Source organism: Sphaerodactylus townsendi, linkage group LG02 (genome assembly GCF_021028975.2).
Source record: "Sphaerodactylus townsendi isolate TG3544 linkage group LG02, MPM_Stown_v2.3, whole genome shotgun sequence".
NCBI classification, from domain to species: domain Eukaryota; kingdom Metazoa; phylum Chordata; class Lepidosauria; order Squamata; family Sphaerodactylidae; genus Sphaerodactylus; species Sphaerodactylus townsendi.
This window is the reverse complement of record NC_059426.1, coordinates 28,797,952-28,815,320: the sequence shown is the minus strand read 5'-3', so window position 1 is coordinate 28,815,320 and position 17,369 is coordinate 28,797,952. Positions and strand designations below refer to the sequence as shown.

The 17,369-nt window shown below is 42.8% G+C and overlaps 1 protein-coding gene across 4 annotated transcripts in view; it reads left to right on the top strand.

The window, feature by feature from the left end:
- RAPGEF4 (Rap guanine nucleotide exchange factor 4) overlaps window positions 1-17,369 on the top strand; it is a 206,971-nt gene that overhangs the window by 158,802 nt on the left and 30,800 nt on the right. For all 4 annotated transcript variants that reach the window (XM_048484158.1, XM_048484159.1, XM_048484161.1 and 1 more), the window contains 6 exons: window positions 1,301-1,379; window positions 6,908-7,058; window positions 8,418-8,506; window positions 9,866-9,896; window positions 12,961-13,039; window positions 14,048-14,194. In XM_048484158.1, coding sequence (XP_048340115.1) covers window positions 1,301-1,379; window positions 6,908-7,058; window positions 8,418-8,506; window positions 9,866-9,896; window positions 12,961-13,039; window positions 14,048-14,194 — 576 coding nt within the window. The remainder of the gene's footprint in view (window positions 1-1,300; window positions 1,380-6,907; window positions 7,059-8,417; window positions 8,507-9,865; window positions 9,897-12,960; window positions 13,040-14,047; window positions 14,195-17,369) is intronic.

Here is a 17,369-nt window from a genome sequence, read left to right as displayed (position 1 = left end):
GGGGTATGAATAAATTCTTCTTCTTCTAATGCCTGTGTCTTTTCTTTGCATCTCAGTTCTTAATGAATGGCACTTTCAGGAAGAGCTGTTTAAATATTTGCAAAGCATTCCATGGCATAGAGCTGTCAGAAACTGACAGTCATCTTCTTGGGGCATGGGTCTTCTTTAGAAATTATGCTCCCCATCAGAAATAGAGCATCTGTATAAACAGTAAAACAGAGTCCTACAGCACGCTGCCAGAGAGCTCAGTGAGAGTTGTTCAATCTCTACTTATTCCTGCAATAGCACATTGCCCTAATCTGTAATAGTTTTAAAATAAATTATGATCTCCCAGGGAACCCCTAGTGACTTCTCATGGATCCCTGGTTGAAAAACTAGGGTTCCGGTGTTGGACTAGGAGCTGGAAAGCCTAGGTTCAGATCCCCATTTGCACCATGGAAACTTGCTGGGCAGGGTGATCCTGGCTACTATTTGGATAGAAGACTCCCAAGCAGAGGCATAGCAAGGGGGGAAAGTGCCCGGTGCACTGGTGCATCCTCCGCCCTGCCCTGGAACGCCCCCACCATGCCCCTGGAATGCCCTCGCCACACACCCCACAGGGGTGCACGCCCAGTGCATCACACACACATCCCGCCGCCGCCCCCTTGGAGCTACGCCTCTGCTCCCAAGGAATACCCCAGGGCGTGATGTGGAGGCAGTCAATGGCAAATCACCTCCAAGTGTCTCGTTTGTCATATTTAGTAAACAAACCTGAAGTCGGCACAACATTCTGGTGCAAAACACACATGGCGCTTGCATAATTTGCTAATGTGTGCAGAAATTCACATAATTCATATCGATTCTGAAAAACTCAATGTGCTGGATACTGCATAGGTGGGGCTCCTGAAATTCTCCCAGTTGTTTCTTTTGTTTTTGCTTTGCAAATTCATAGGTGAGCACCAAACTGTACAAGATACTGGGGGTTCTGTGAATAAGCATTTAAGATTTTCATTTTCACACAGGGCTCCAAGCTTAAGTCAGGGTGCGGAGGGGAGGCCTGCGTGTCTGCTTTTAAAAAGGAAACAAAAAAGAGCTTGTTCATGGAAATTCCACAGTCATTTGGCCTTTTGTGTCTCATTGCATTGGAGGGCTCCCCAATAAATTATGTAAATTTAATCAATATAAAATATATCTGACCCAAATGAATCATGAGTGTTACTTTGGGAACCAACAAAGCCTTCCACTGAAATAGAAAGTTGTCACAGTATGTCATGTTTTTGGAACATAATGGTTGCTTTTGGTCTTTTTTTTTCTCCCACAGATCCTGGCTTTCATGATTTTGTTATGATGCACTGTGTGTTCATGCCAAATAATCAGCTTTGTCCAGCGTTGATGGCTCAATATCCTTTTTGTTTGATGAAAAAAAATGAAATGGAAAAAAAATCCACCTTGCTTTGCTTTACAAAGATGCAGTCCTCAATGCACTCTCCGGGAAGCAAACCCCACTGAATAAAATAGGACTTACTTCTGGGCAGATCTGCTTATGATTTCTCCCTCACTGTGATTGGTTCAGCTATCCTGCCTGGAGCTGATTTCAGCTTGTGACCAATGTAAAATATGTTTAGACACCCCCACACCTCTCCCAGCAGTGTCTTCAAACATGCCTTGATAGGCTTCGTTCCTAGGCATTCTCTCCTCCCAGGTTTGACAGCCCTTTTTGGAGCGTCCCCCCCCCCCAAGAATTGAATTTGAATCTTTGTACCTGTGCTGCTCACACCTGCGCTGTACATGCCCCAATGCACAGTGTGCATCCAAAAATGGAGAGGGAAGAATGGAGATGGGAACAAGATAGCAGCTTGGTTCCAAGAAAGCAAAGTGTCCGGGTTTAATTTCTCCCTTACATATGTACATAACATTAATACACATATGTGTACACACATACATAATACACATATTACATAATAATGTAATAATTATTATTATTATTATTATTATTATTATTATTATTATTATTATTATTATTATTATTATTATTATTTTCTGAAATAAGTTACAGCAATACAAGGCCAACAAGTATAAAGATCTCTCTCTACTTGTATGTATAAATATTAATGTAAAGATTGGTGTTTTGCATGCCTCTGCACCCATGTATATATATCCATCATGATGGCAAACACTGAACTGGGGGTTCCTGCACATAATTGGAATTAGCCACCTGATTTATTGAAGGAGGCATCGCTTGCTTCAGTTTTTCGGCAACAAAATTTGCCGAAATCAGTATTCAGTCACAACATCATTGTTGATTAGTACTTTAGAAATTACAGCCTCTCTGGCATTTATTTATATATAAAGCTATTATTCTGATAGATATGAAGCTTGAACATTTCAGAGAGGGTTTTTTCCCCTCCCTGAGTTTTCCTGTGATAGCATTTGCATGGAAGAAATTATTAGCAGAATTAAAAATAAGTAGACGAGCAATGTAAATTGGGGAAAAATTACTAATACCTGCGGTGAGTCACTTAATAAGCAGGTTAAAGGATATTAAATAATTACAGTGCTTTGCACAGTGGAAACGACATGAGGAGATTGACTCGGTGAAACGTTTCTAGATTGCCGAGATATTATAGAGACTGAAGCTTAAACGTAACTATGTTCCTCCTTCGTAAAATAACCTGTGCAGCCTTCCTTTTTCTTAACTAAATATTTTCTAGACTAAATTAAAATATGGGTTGCTATTAATATTCACAAATCCCAGCAACAAAATTGCTGTAGTGAGAGTCCTGACAGAATATCTAATTTCCTAGCAGGTCTTTATTGTGACTTCATATAAAATTATTAAGCCCACTTTCCCCACCTTAAATTACCAATTCAGTTGCATTGTACATGTTACTGTATCTTCTGGAGCTCAGAGATATATATTTTTTTTTCCTAGGTTCTTGTCATTTTGGGGTTTCTCTCTCTCTTTCCCCTTTTGATCTGTTGAAAATCTCTGGACTCTTACCAGAGATTGCATGTCAAACCTCTCGTGCTTTGATTTGAAGGAAGCACTTTATTTTAAGAATTATTGTCAAATTGGACCCTCTGCTTGTCAGAAATGTCACATGTGGAAAATATTCTGAGCCATTAATTCTACCTGGGAAGCCCAGGATACCACTGCATTCCATTTTCTTTTGATTCATGAGCATCTCCGTCTCTGGATCCAGCAACCAGTCAAAGAACCTGCTTCGAATTCCATTCTGAGCGTAGCAGGGCTAGAAGTCAAACCCACGTTTGTAGGTCCATGTTTAGTGACCGTGATATTGGAGTTTAAGATAGATGTTATAATGTACTATAAACCTAAGGCTTGGCCTCAAGGCCAGGAGTGTCTAATTTTCCTGTCAAAAATTGCCTTTTCAAAAATGATAAAATTTTGCACCTGAATGAGTTGGCTATTTTTAAAAACACTGTTTTTAAAAACACTGTTCCACTATCTGTGAAAACCCTCGAGGGTGGAGACAGCAGTGGCCTCAGGAAAGCACTAATAACCCAAACCATTGTGGGGAGTAGAATACATGGTGTGTGTTATCCCATAATCGTTTTAAAGAACATTTCCCCTTTTCAGATTGCTCCTGATTTCTGCATGGAGAAATGAAGGGGGAAGATCTTTTTAACATTCCCCTTGTGTCATTTTTCTCCCAGAAGTGGCTAACTCTAAGGTATTTTTATCTCCACTGGAGAAAAAATTGTGAGGCCCCTCCCTCTCTCTCTCTGGAAATTACAGTTCCAACAGCTAAAATCTGTAAATGGAGGGAGGGAGAGCCATCCTTTAAATGGCTGTAGGCCTACATATAATAAACTATACCGAATCCAGTAAATTATAGTAACCTGTCATAACATCTGTTTCCCTTGGCCCTCTGTTGTTCAAGAATGCCCTCCTGATCTTTGAAGTACTGACTTTGATTTAATTAGTTAATTAAATTTATTGTATTTTGGGCTCAGGGTAGATCACAACATTTTGGGCTCAGGGTCGATCACGACATTTCAAAACGCAATATAACAAGCGGTATAAACATTCAAACATTCCTACAAATTCACAATTATAACTAATCAAGAGATTGGTAATACACTTAATGCACAGCAAAGAAGGGAGAGGGACTGATGTAAATGAACAATCAATGGAAGAGCCAATTTAAATCTGACTATTAGTCAAATTCTTCTACAGAAGCTAAACTCTGTATACCTTTGCCTTTGGAGGTAAGGTAGGTGGCAACAAGAGGTAGGATCTTTCCTGCGGTGGCACCAGGAGTCTGCATTCTGTCCCTTCTGTGGTTTACCAGGCTTTGTGCAACAGGTGAAAATATTGTTTCTCCAGGGTTTTTTGTGGGGGGTGGGGGGTTCTTTTCTCTCTGCCCATCTCTTCCATTATTCGCCCTAGTGGTATTCATTTTTTGTCCTCAGCGACTGCTCTGCTTTTATTATTTGAGATGCTGGTTTTATCTGCCACTGCTGTTGAAAGGAATCTTTTATTGCTACGTAGTAGTTAAAATTCTTCAGCTACTTTTGAGTCATTTTTAGTTGTGTGGATTTTAAATTGCTTATTCATTATAATTTTAATTTATTGATGTTTCACTTAATTTACATCTCGACAAGGAGTCCTGTGGCGCAGAGTGGTAAGCTGCAGTACTGCGTTGATAGCTTTGCTCACGACATGAGTTTGATCTCAACAGAAGTTGGGTTCAGGTAGCTGGCTCAAAGCTGACTCAGATTTCCAACCTTCCGATGTCAGCAAAATGAGTTCCCAGCTTGTTGGGGGGCAAATGTAGATGTCTGGGGAAGGCAAACCACTCTATGAACATTGTCTGCCTAGTAAATGTCATGATGTGATGTCACCCCATAGGTCAGTAATGATCCAGTGCTTGCACAGAGGACTACCTTTACCTTTCTCCCCAGCCAGGACCCAACATGGCTTCTTTGCTCTCTCTGTTTTATCACAGGTTAGACCAGTGATGGCGAACCTATGGCACGGGTGCCAGAGGTGGCACTCAGAGCCCTCTCTGTGGGCACGCGCACACAGAGTTCCTCATGTGGGGTGGAATCACCCCAACAACACACACACACATCTAGGCTGGCCTGGGTCACTGAGCATGACATTCACACACCGCAGTGAGCAGGGAGGACTCGGCTGGCGGGCCTGGTGCCTGTGCTCCGGGTGGCTGCTGCCTGAGGGGGGAGGCTCACAGAGGAGTCAGAGATGCTAGAGAGGCACAGAGTGGGGGACTTGCTGGAGGCTAGAGCAGGCTGGCCCCTGCTCGAGCCAAGGTTGGGGGGTGGTGGTACAGGGAGCCAACCTCTGCTTTTTTTTCTAAACTAAAACCTCAAAGCATTCAGTGGGTTAAAATTGCCGGGTTGGCACTTTGCAATAAATAAGTGGGGTTTGGGTTTCAATTTGGGCACTCGGTCTCAAAAAGGTTCACCATCACTGGGTTAGACTGTGAGTGTGTGACTGACCCAAGGTCACTCAGCAAGCTTCCAGGGCAGAGTTGAGATTCCAAAGTAGGTCTTCCAGATCCTAGCCCAACACTCTTAACCACTGCACCTTACTAGCTGTCATTATTTGGTAAGCCAGCTCTGGTATTTTTTTAAATGGAAAATGATGCTTAGGGATTTTAAATGTACAATTGGTATCTGTGCAGAGAGAACAGGAGGCTTTTATGGAAGGACGGTGGAAGACCCATTCACCCTGATGGCATTCCAAAGGGACTGCCTACCCCAACTCTTCAAGAGAACTTTTAGTTTTTAATTCATTGTTCATTTTGTTGTTGTTTTATCTGTAACTGATTTTCAGTGCCTTGACCTTAATTGCTCACTTGGGTTTTATGATTTTAATAAATAAATAAATGTTCAATAATAAATAAATAAGAATGGAAAATAAATGAATAAATAAATAAGAATGGAAAACCCAATGGAAAGCTCTTTGGTTCAGTTGTTCATTGATTACACTACTAATCTGCTTAATGCCTCTTGTCATGTTGTTCTGGAAACTAGTAGATACCTGGAGTATAATATTAGGGGAAGCTTATAGATACTGAACCCATGAGCATTGTTCAGGGACCTGTGAGCCTCCAGATGCTCTATGGGATTAACACTTCCCATTCTCTGCCAGCATGGCCAATTGGCCATGCTGGCAGGGGCTGATGGGAATTGTAGTTCATGAACATCTGGAGAGCCGCAGGTTGCAGACCCTTGCAGAAGCAGCCAGCTGCTCATGTTACAAAGGCAAACATCTCAGATTGAAGCTGAAGAACACAAATCTCTTTGTTGGTTGAAACCCTTAGCACAAAAATGGGATTGTGTCATAGATTCTGAAATTATAATAATACAGTTATAGGACCAACATATGTGCATTGCCTCTTATTTTATTTTTGCCACCCATGTTAAATTGTTAATTGTATCTTTTTTCCTGTTGGATAAGACCATAAGTCTAGTTCATACACCTGCCAAGAATCATTTTCCTCCTTTTTTGACAGCAAGGTGAGAATCAGGAAATTAGTCTATAGCTATACATCCCTATCTTTGAATCAGACATCGCCTCAAAACACCTGGTATGGGGAGAGTTCTGTGCTTCCCAATGACTCCCAAAGGATCGACACCCTAGATAAATTACGAACTCCACCCATGTCTCATTATATGAACAATTGGTCAGTTGTTATTTAAGTTGAATTGTCATTAGGTTTACCTTTCCCCCTTCTCACCAGGCATCTGAAGATACAAAAACCCTTAAACCGGGGAATGTGAAAATCTCTTTGACTGTGAATTCCTCCTAGGCAGTTCTATTTCCTAATGACTGAGCGCTAATTTACTGAAAGTGTGTCGTGAGCAAAGTATGGGAAATTCTGGGAAGGATGATAAAAGGTAGTTGAGTTGGATGTTTTCCTTGACGTCTTGGCACTTACCATGCTCAGCCTTCCCAAGGCACTGAGCAAGAAAAAATAGATTATGCACTAAACAATAAACGACGAGTCATCCGCCTCGTTCTGCAATGGGCAGCTTTGTACGGAGATCTCCTGCAAGAAGACGAAGCTGCCATGGCCTTCCTGGAGGTAGGAATTGCCATTTGTTTTCAGAATGAATATTTATTTATTTAAAACATTTATTAGCTATCTTTCTCCTTTACGGAATTCAAGACGGCTTACAGTAGAAATTGAACATTATAAAAACACAATAAAAACAACCATTATAAAACCCACAAAAGTCACACTTGAAAGTATTGACCATGGGAGAGGCAAATGAAGTATGTCAAGACTGATTCTCCAGTTTACCTTCTGAGGAGATTATTTTAATCTGCAAAATGATACTTCTATCTGCCGTGAATTTTGCAGCAATCAATATTTTGGCTGCAGTTGCAGGGAAAGCAAGATAGCAGCTCAAGAAGCAGCAGTGGCGTAGTGGTTAAGAGCAGGTGTGCTCTAATCTGGAGGAGCCGGGTTTGATTCTCTGCTCTGCCGCCTGAGCTGTGGAGGCTTATCTGGGGAATTCAGATTAGCCTGTGCACTCCCACACATGCCAGCTCGGGGACCTTGGGCTAGTCACAGTTCTTCTGAACTCTCTCAGCCCCATCTACCTCACAGGTTGTCTGTTGTGAGGGGGGAAGGGAAAGGAGTTTGTAAGCCCCTTTGAATCTCCTACAGAAGAGAAAAGAGGGATATAAGTCCAACTCTTCTTCATTGGAAAGCAGTGTCTTATTTTGTAATACAAAGGGTGTTGCAGTCAAATCATTGTAGAAATATGGGCATGAGGAAGACATGTGGCCTATACATTTAACTCACACATTAGCTGGCTGGAGCAATGTTGTGCAAACCTTCATAGAGAAGCTGTGCTTAACAACTGCTAGTACCACATATTTCAGAAAAATAATAAAAATATTAAATGTACCGTATAATTTTAAAAATCTCTGACTAAGCTGAGGAAGTATATTAAACTTCCCTTTCCATGATAATCAAAATTTTATTGAGGAATTTGCAAGTCAACAAACAGTGACACATTCATATTGTTTGGTTATGTTTGCAAAGTCACACTACATGTAGTATTGGAATTTCATAACTGGAACTCCTTATTTTCTTTTATGCTCTTAAAAACCTGTGTGTGTGTGTGTGTGGGGGGGGTGATATGCATTGTGAGAATTTTGTCTCTTTTTTTCTCTCCCTATGCCATTTTCCCAACTGAAATGCCTTCCTTCTCAGGAGTCTTATTAACTCTAGTACAGATAAAAAGACAGCCGTGGTGGGGGTACCAGTCTTTTTCACTACTAAAAGCTCAGCATGGAGGGTCATTTTTGATTGGGAAAATGGTACTGGAAACATCCACTTTCCTCAGCACCATGGTCTCCATGATACGATACCTTGACGCATCAGCAGTTTCTTTGAATTATTGTTTGAAGAGTGTTCTTTATCATTTACCAGGAGTTTTATGTATCTGTATCAGATGATACGAGGATGACTACAGCACTCAAAGAGCAACTCCCAGAGATAGAAAAAACTATGAAACAACTGTGAGTATAATCTTTGGTTCATTTATGCTTCTCAGATATTGTAACACTAGCCAAAAACCTTGTTTTCAGAATAACCCCCTATGAAAAATTTAGCTAGAACAGTTTTAGGAGTATATGTGTGTATGTGGCATTAATTGGGTAAAGTTGTCTCTTCCACACCATGACTTTCCACATTGTGGTTTTGGCTTATTGTGGGTCGGCACTGGACGCCCTCCCCCCCAACACCCCTCAAAGCAGGTTCTGGTACCATAAGGGGGCTGCCAATGAAAAGCCCCCCATGCCCACCTCTATCAAGGGGCCACCACTGTAAATGCCACAAAATAGCTGCCGCTACACCCAGGCCGCCAGAAAAACCCGTGGTCTTGCCACTCACTTCCACCCAGAGACAGCCACCTCGTCAAAAGAAATTTTAGGCACTTTTCTAGATTTGCAGGGGATGCCGCACCCCTGATCCCAGCGATGTGGAAGGGACAACTGTGATATTAGATGTTATCAGAGAGAGAGGCCTTTATATAAAGCCAAGGCAGTGGAACGATGGGGTAGTAAAGTGGACCTTGGAGCCCATGGGGAGACATGTCGGTCATTTTGTATTACCAGACAGTAGGGTAGAGAAGGTGACACAGAGTTTCTGAAAAAACCTCTGAGCTTTGTAGTGCTAAAAGCTATGGAGGTTGTGACGATTTCAAGGAGAGAAAGAGAGCAGAGGAAGGGTACGCGCCTTTTCTCCTCTGCTGCTTCCAAACAGTCTCTGTAGATTAAACTGGAGACTTTCTTCATGCAAAGCAGGTGCTGTACTGCTAAGCCATACCCACCCACCCCCACCCCCACCCCCATCATTTACTCTAAATTTCTATGTCCCAAAGAAGGCTTTTGTTTTTACTGGTGCGCTTTTAGATGTGTTTCCATGTCACGTGGTTAGAGCCTTCAAGTTGGAACCTCTCCCAGTTGCTGTTGTGGGAGTATCTCAAAGAAAAGAAAGGTTGGTTCTGCCTTCGCTGATGTGACAGCTTGTGGCAGTGAGCTGCAGAACAGCAGCAAAGGAGCAGAGTTCCCATGTGACTTGTGGCCATCAGCCTCTAACAATTGGCCATGCTGGCAGGGGCTGATGGGATTTGTAGTCCATGAACGTCTGGAGAGCCACTGGTTGCAGACCTTTGCGTCTGACACCTCTGTCTGGAAGTATCCTCAAGTGTCATTCAGACATAATTATAAGCCCAGTTAGTTGTGACACCAGAATGCAGATGGTATGTGACTGCTACCCAAGAAGGTCTTGTAAAGCATGCATAGTCATTAAACTGATAAACCGTTGATCAAATCTTCCACAAGAATTTCAGCGAATGCTATGTTTGCTTTTGATAGATCAGAAGAAGCTAAAGCACCTCAGAAAAAGGTAAATGTTTTGTTATACGTGATTATAAGAATAAAAATATTTGATTTTTTAAATTTTTTTATCATCCTGTCCGTTCTCAACCAGGGTTGGGCGTACAAAGATTAAAACATTGTAATACAATAAAATGCAAAAGATTAATATGGCTAAAACCTAATACAATACAAACCCTAAAACCTACCCATGTAGAGACTGTTGTCCACCCATATAGACACTGTTGTTTTATCAACCAGTGCACACATTCCTTGTGTGGTTTAAGTCTAGAACGGGAAGACCCTGGCTCAGATCCCCAATTAGGTGTTATATTCATTGGGTAAATTTCCTTTCTTTCTCAGCAGCGAGATCTACTTTATACTGTTGAGAACAGTAGGGGATTATTTAAGTCACCTTGAGCTCCTTGGAGGAAAGATGGGATATTACATAAATAAAATATCACCTCTTCATAGTAGGTATTCTCAGGTCAGCTATGTTTGTACCACACACTGATGTGGGAACCAATCCTGTCATACATGTCCATATTACATATATATATTTTAAAACATGTTTGACATAGAGACATATTTATGTGTACATAAATATGGCCTTTTGACCCGTGCCCTTCCTGGTTGGTGAAAGCCGGCAGGGAGGAGCTTCGGAGCCACCTGTTGGATATAGTCAACTGCTCCCTTGAGCAAGGAGTTTTCCCTGGTCGGCTTAAAGAGGCAGTGGTCCGCCCGCTCCTAAAAAGACCGCGAGACTTAGATCCCTGGAGATCCGGCCACCATTAATGCCGTAGTTTCTAATTTCCAGCTACATTCTTGGGCAAGGTAATTGAGCTTGAAGCGGTGGGCGGCTCAGCTCCAGCGATTCCTGGATGACACAAACGTACTCGGATCCCTTCCAGTCCTGGCTTCCGCAGCTGGGTCATGGGACCGAGACGGGTGCTGGTCACTGTTGTGGACGACCTCCGACTACACTTGGACAGAGTAGCGCGGTTTGGCCTCTGTTTGGTGTTGTTAGATCTCACCGCAGCCGCTCGGGATATGGTAGATCACGACCTTTTGGTCCACCGCCTGCGGCTGGTATCGGGGTCTCGAGATTCAGCCTTAAATTGGCATTGGATCTCGTTCCTCCGAGATCGAGGGGACAGCAGGTGGCATCGAGTGAGATCTCCAAGCGTCGCCCCATTATGTGTGGGGTGCCGCACAGGAGCCATACTCTCCCTCGATGCTTTTAATATCTACATGCACCTCTGGCGAAGTCTAGTTCGGAGTTTGGGCTGCGTGTGTCACCAATATGCTGATGACACCCAGCTCTTGTTCACAATGGAGTGGCAGCCCGACTCCTCGGCCCCTGATGCTCTCCACGCTGTCTCTGATGCTGTGGCTGGTTGGTTGAGTGCAAGTCGGCTGAAGTTGAATCCCACCAAGACGGGAGGTCCTGTGGCTGGGCTGGGGGGAGTGTCCGGTGGCCTTTGGTCTGCACCTTACCCTTCTTTGGCTAGACGCTAAAATTAACTTCGTCTCGCCAAGAGCCTGGGGGTGACTCTGGATCCATCTCTATCATTGGTGGTCCAGGTCACCCAGATACAGCCCAGGCAGCTTTTTTACTCATCTGCGGCATGGGCACGGCAACTGGCCCCGTGATTCTCTCCCGCTTCCTGATCTGGGCCACTCGTGATCCAATGCCACGGTCACCTTCTAGATTAGACTCACTGTAACTTCGCTTCCACGCTGGCTTCTTACCTTTGGCCATGATCCGGAAACTGAGAGAACTTCGTTACAGAATCGGCGCGCAGCCAGGACTCCTTCCAGACGGCAACAGCAAGGGATCGGATTACTCTCGGTCCTATACCAACTGTGCACTGGCTGCCGATCGAGTACCGGGTCATGTTTAAAGTTCTGGTTTTGACCTTTAAAGCCGATTCGCGTCCTTGGCCCTGCATATTCATAAGGGACCGCCTCTCCCTTTATTATCGCCAGCTCTCTTTCTAGGCCTCCCTCCGCTCATCGGAGGCGGACCTGCCTTGGTGATCTGGCCCCTCTAAGGCGATCCGGCTGGCTACTCTACAAGGAGCCAGGGCTTTTACTGCTCTGGCCCCTACCTGGTGGAACAGGGCTTCCAGGTGAGATCAGGGCCCTGCGGGATTTACAAAGTTTCCGCAGGGCCTGTAAAACGGACCTGTTCCGCCAGGCGTTTGGCCAGCCGGGATGATATCAACCGCAATAATAAGTAAACATCTGGCCTCCCGTGGGTTCATAAAAGGGGGAATAGAATAGCTGAAGCCATCTCTAGTTTAAAATTTTATGTATTTTAACTAATTTATATTTATATTTATGATGTTTTAAATTTTTATGTTGTTGGAAACCGCCCTGAGCCTTCGGGGAGGGCGGTATACAAATATAATAAATAAATAAATAAATAAATAAATAAATAAATAAATAAATAAATAAATAAATACATGGAAGCCATTTGATTCAAACATAAGGTGACCAGATTTTCACCTTTTTGATGTGGGACGCGCACGGCCGCAGGAGCGCACTGCCTTTTGGGGTGCTCCCCGGAAACGGGAGCGCCCTAGAAGGCAGAGCAGCAGCGTGGGAGGCTGCCGCACTGCCTTCGGGGGCGCTCCTCTGTTTCAAACCAGGGAGCGCCCAAAAAGGCAGTGCACTCCTGTGACAGGGCGGGAAAAGGGGAGCGCCCCAGAAGGCAGTGTGGCAGCCTTCCAAAAATCAGGAGAATAAAAAAAACCCCCGGGACAGGACAGAATGCTCAAAAGCGGGACTGTCCCGCTTTTGGCAGGTCACCTTGTTCAAACACATCTGGACACCTTGTTCAAACACATTAAAAGGGTAATAGTTTAACTTGCCCCTCAGTATCCAGAACAAGCAGAGAGTCAACAGCATGAATATCATTTATTTTTATGCATTTATTCACTTTATACCCTGCCCTTTCCTGACAAATCAGGCTCAGACCAGCTTGCAACATTTAAAATTACATATAACAATGTCCCTGTGAATATCAGTATTACGTGCAATAAATCTCAAACTTTCCTCTCTCTTACGGGGACGGTGCTTTGTTTTTCCAGCACAAAGTTCTTCTGCAGCACTTTAACACAAGTGATGAAAGGACTCAAAAACGGCAGCCTATCAGGGGAAGTGATGAAAGTAAGTGAATGTGTGGGATTATTAGACTGTGGTGCTAGAAGGGAATGGATCTCAAGTGGTTAGTCCACTAAAGCTTGGGAAATGCCTTAAGTCCTGAACCAAATTCACTCCCATAATGAATTTCACTATAGATCAGGAGTTTCAAACATGTGGCCTGGGGGCTGGATCCGGCCCCTTGAGAGGACTTATCAAGCCTGCAAGCCAACTTATTTTCAGGGGATGCCTTATTTTTCCGCTCCACAGCTTCATGTTCTGGTGTTCTGTTCGACGGGCATGCTTCCAAACAAAAACTTTGCTACATCTTACTTTCAGGGGATGTTTTATATTTAGCACTTCAGCAAAACCTCTACTACGTCTTATTCTCAGGGGATTTCTTATTTTAGGAGAAACAGAGTAGGTCCAAAACTGTGTTTTTCAGAACAGACTACATTTCTCTCCTGTAAGCTTAAGGTGACTTACAAACTCCTTTCCCTTCCTCTCCCCACCACAGATAACTTGTGAGGTAAGTGGGGCTAAGAGAGTTCTGAGAGAACTGTGACTAGCCCAAGGTCACCCAGCAGGTTTCATACAGAAGAGTGGGGAAACAAATCCAGTTCACCAGTTGAGAGTCCACTGTTCACGTGGAGGAGCGGGGAATCAAACCCAGTTGAGAGTCCACTGTTCACGTGGAGGAGCGGGGAATCAAACCCAGTTCTCCAGATTAGAGTCCACCGCTCTTAACCACGACGCCACTCTGGTGAAGTAGGATGCAAGTAGTCAGATCATAACTGATGCTTCTTCTCTTTCCTTAGTTTATTAGTGTAGTCCTAAACAGAGTTACATACTCCTATGCCCATTGAAGTTGAAGCATATAAATCTGGTCAGGACTGTACCATGAGTTAGGTGCAATAGTGAGGTGTAGCTTAGGACTTCCAGTATGTTCTGAAGGTCATTGTATATCTAGAGACTGAAGTAAGGTCCTGGTGTTCTAGCACCATTTATAATCTGGTCTCTCCTTTCTGTCTGAAGTTTTGTTTAAGGTATACTGCATAGATCACACCTATACCACTATCCGAATTCCCGTGGCGTCTTCCGTTAAAGAAGTCATCAGTGCAGTGGGTGACAAACTGGGCTCTGGAGATGGCTTGATATTAGTAAAGATGAGCTCTGGAGGAGGTAAGGCATTTGCATAATCTTTAACACTCCTAATTTACCTTGAAGCAGCAGACCATGACGGAATGGAAAGGCTCATAGTGATTTTTTAAAAGACTTTTTTCAAATTGGTTTTAATATCTGACCAACTGGGCTCATTTTTTTACTCTCTCTGTGTCTCTCTTAGGAAGAGCTCGTGAGCAGAGAGAGCTGTCGTTTCATCATGCTTCTCCCCACCCCCTCAATTTGTAATCTGAAATCTAAAATTTCAGATAGAAACATACCCTGTTGATTACGTGCATGACGTAATTGCGTTATTGGATAGGGTGTAAACATAAGCTTTAATTGTTTTAATCATTACATTAATCTTCGCTGATTTTTGTGGATGCCAGTTTTAATTGGTACACCTGTTAATTATGGATATACTTTTTAATTTTTTGAGGGTGTTTTGGTTCTGATATGTTACAGCCATAGAGTATGCCAAAGGGAGCATTAAAATGGTCTTTTCCGTTTTCCCTGAAGGTTGATGCTTGTTTATTAAAATTGCAGGTTATCCTGCCTTACCTTCAGTGCCTCAGGAAGACCACCTAATAATAATAATAATAATAATAATAATAATAATAATAATAATAATAATAATAATAATAATAATAATAATAATAATAATAATAATAATAATAATAATAATAATAATAATAATAATATATTTACAGTCTTCGACCAAAGCATTTACAATACAATTTAAAATAAACCAGCTTAGAACCTTCTTAACTAATATAAGATACAATTAAAATAATACTCCTGCATATTTCAATAGCCAAGATGACCAAAACTTCTAATGGTGTTTCTCAGTTATCTATTTAAAAAGTCACTTCACCCTATTTTTCATTGTTCTTCAAAATTCTTAAATTTACACAAGTAAACACAAAATCTTGCAACTGATGATGTAATATTAGGGTCTGTTCCCTGAAGTAACCTTCTTAATATATATTTGTTATTATTACCAGCAAATCTCTTTAATATCGGACCCAACATATCTTTACGAGGCTCTTCCAGCAAAGGAAACCTGAAAACCTATGTTCCATCGTATAGATTTATTTTACTGGACAATCACATAGCCTTTTTTCAAAGGGAATTTTCCTGTATCTTCCCTCCAAAACCCTAGAGGGGAGTGAGTCGCTTCTAGCTAAAGTGAGGGAAGGCCACCTACACTGAGGCTTCTTGAATATGCAAATATATTTAAATTTAATTAACTAATTAACTGATGAAAAAGGGTACATGGCTAATCAACTTAAATTATTTAATTGGTAGGCAACCAATCAAATTTGATATAATAATTTGACTTCGTCCTTCCCAGATCATTAAAAAAAAGAATTCATATTTGATAGCGTATCATGGTATCTTTGTGCTGATAGTTGTCTCCATCCTTCTATAAAAGTGTGTGTGCGGGGGGGGGGGGGGGGAGTATTCTTGCAGCAGTGAAAGGGTTATGCTGTTTGTTTGTTTTTAAATGAGCCTGGCTAATGGATAGCTCTGATTTTGCACAATCAGTGAGAACATGTTCAGTAAGGAAGCTGATTTAGATAAATTTGCAATGTAATCTGGGGCGGGGTGGGTGGTGGGGGCAAAGCCGCATTGGAAGGGCTTTGCACCAGCAGCATTTGCACCTTTGCACCAGCAGCATTGCCACTTGCGCTGCTCAACTGCAGGGGCGTATCCATCAAAAGTGGCACCCAGAACAAGCTCTCAAATGGCACCTCCCAGTCAAACTCCCATCCCCGCCAAAATTCTGAGAGTCGCTACTGGGTTGCAGTGGCGGCTGGCTGCTTCCCCACCTGCTCTGGCTTACAGGAGAGGCAGCATGAGAAGCAGCAAATGGGAGAGGCTAGTTTGTTGGCGGTGGACTTCCTCACCACCGTTTCTTCACCCAAGTCAAGTAAGAGTAGATCCACAGTACATAACTGGAAATCCAGCCAGCTTCCCTAGAAGGTCTTCATGGTAGGTGGTACCAAAACCTGTTAAAGAAGTCCAGGAGCAGTGCCTTCCAGCCTTTCTTCTCACTGCAATACAAATCATACATGCATTCCTTCAAACAGGAAAATGACAATTGCATTCCTTCAAACAGGAAAATGTCACTGCAATACAAATCATATATGCATTCCTTCAAACAGGAAAATAACAATTGTAGGATTTGGTCAAACTGGTGCGAAATTCCCATGGACATGTGCTGTTTCCATAATACGATGGATTGTGCCTGAACGTTCTTCTGGAGAAGGGCCTATCTCCATTTTCTATTTTTTGATTACAAGAGTAATATATGACCTTTTAGGTTGAAAATTATGCCAAGATAAGTATTTGGAAAGGGAGAACTACTTTGAGATCCTGCTGGGTTCGCTGCTGGGTCTGACAATTCATTAAAACTACATTAAAATGCAAAAGGAACTCTTGTCCACGACTGTTGTTTTGTAAATAAATTGGTGCCTGTGTTTTCACTGTTTTGCAATTTCAACAGGATTTCCTTCTTTGGAGTCTCTGGCAGTCTCATAGGTACATGCTAGGGCAGAGTTATTTATAAGCCAGTTAATAAGCCCTTCTGCACCTGTCAGGGATGCACATTTTTTCTAAAGGGCTAAATAGAGATGAGTTTTAATTCTTGCAAGTTGCTGGACTTGCAAGGAATTATTGCCAATCAATGGCTTGGATCCAGGGTCACATTTCTGTGGTTGTGAGAACATCTGGCCCTGAAGTGTGATTTTTCTGACTCCTCCTACCCAGGATGGGGTGTGTGCAGGGGACAGATGTTGGCGTGGCAGGGATGGAGGATGCACCAGTGCACTAGGCGCTTTCCCCCCTTGCTACGCCTCTGCTAGAGAGAGCAAAATATGTGTGGAAAAGAAAGACTCCCCAGCCCTCAGAAACAGGAACTTAAATGTGAGGAAAATGGGGATGCGGAGAAGCCTTGTCTCTCTCGGCCTAAGGAATGTAGTGAAAGAAATGGAAGAAAACATGGAAGCTGCCGTAGTATCCTGGAAAAGGAAAGATGTGGACAGTCTGGACAATAAATAAACAAACAGGCATGTGAAGGGGATGATCAGGCTGCCTGAGTGGGTGGAGCTACAAAGAAACCTGGGGGAGTCATAGAGTAGCTGGTTTTCAGCCTCTCTCCTCAGTGTCACATAGCTTGCTGTAAGGCGCAGTC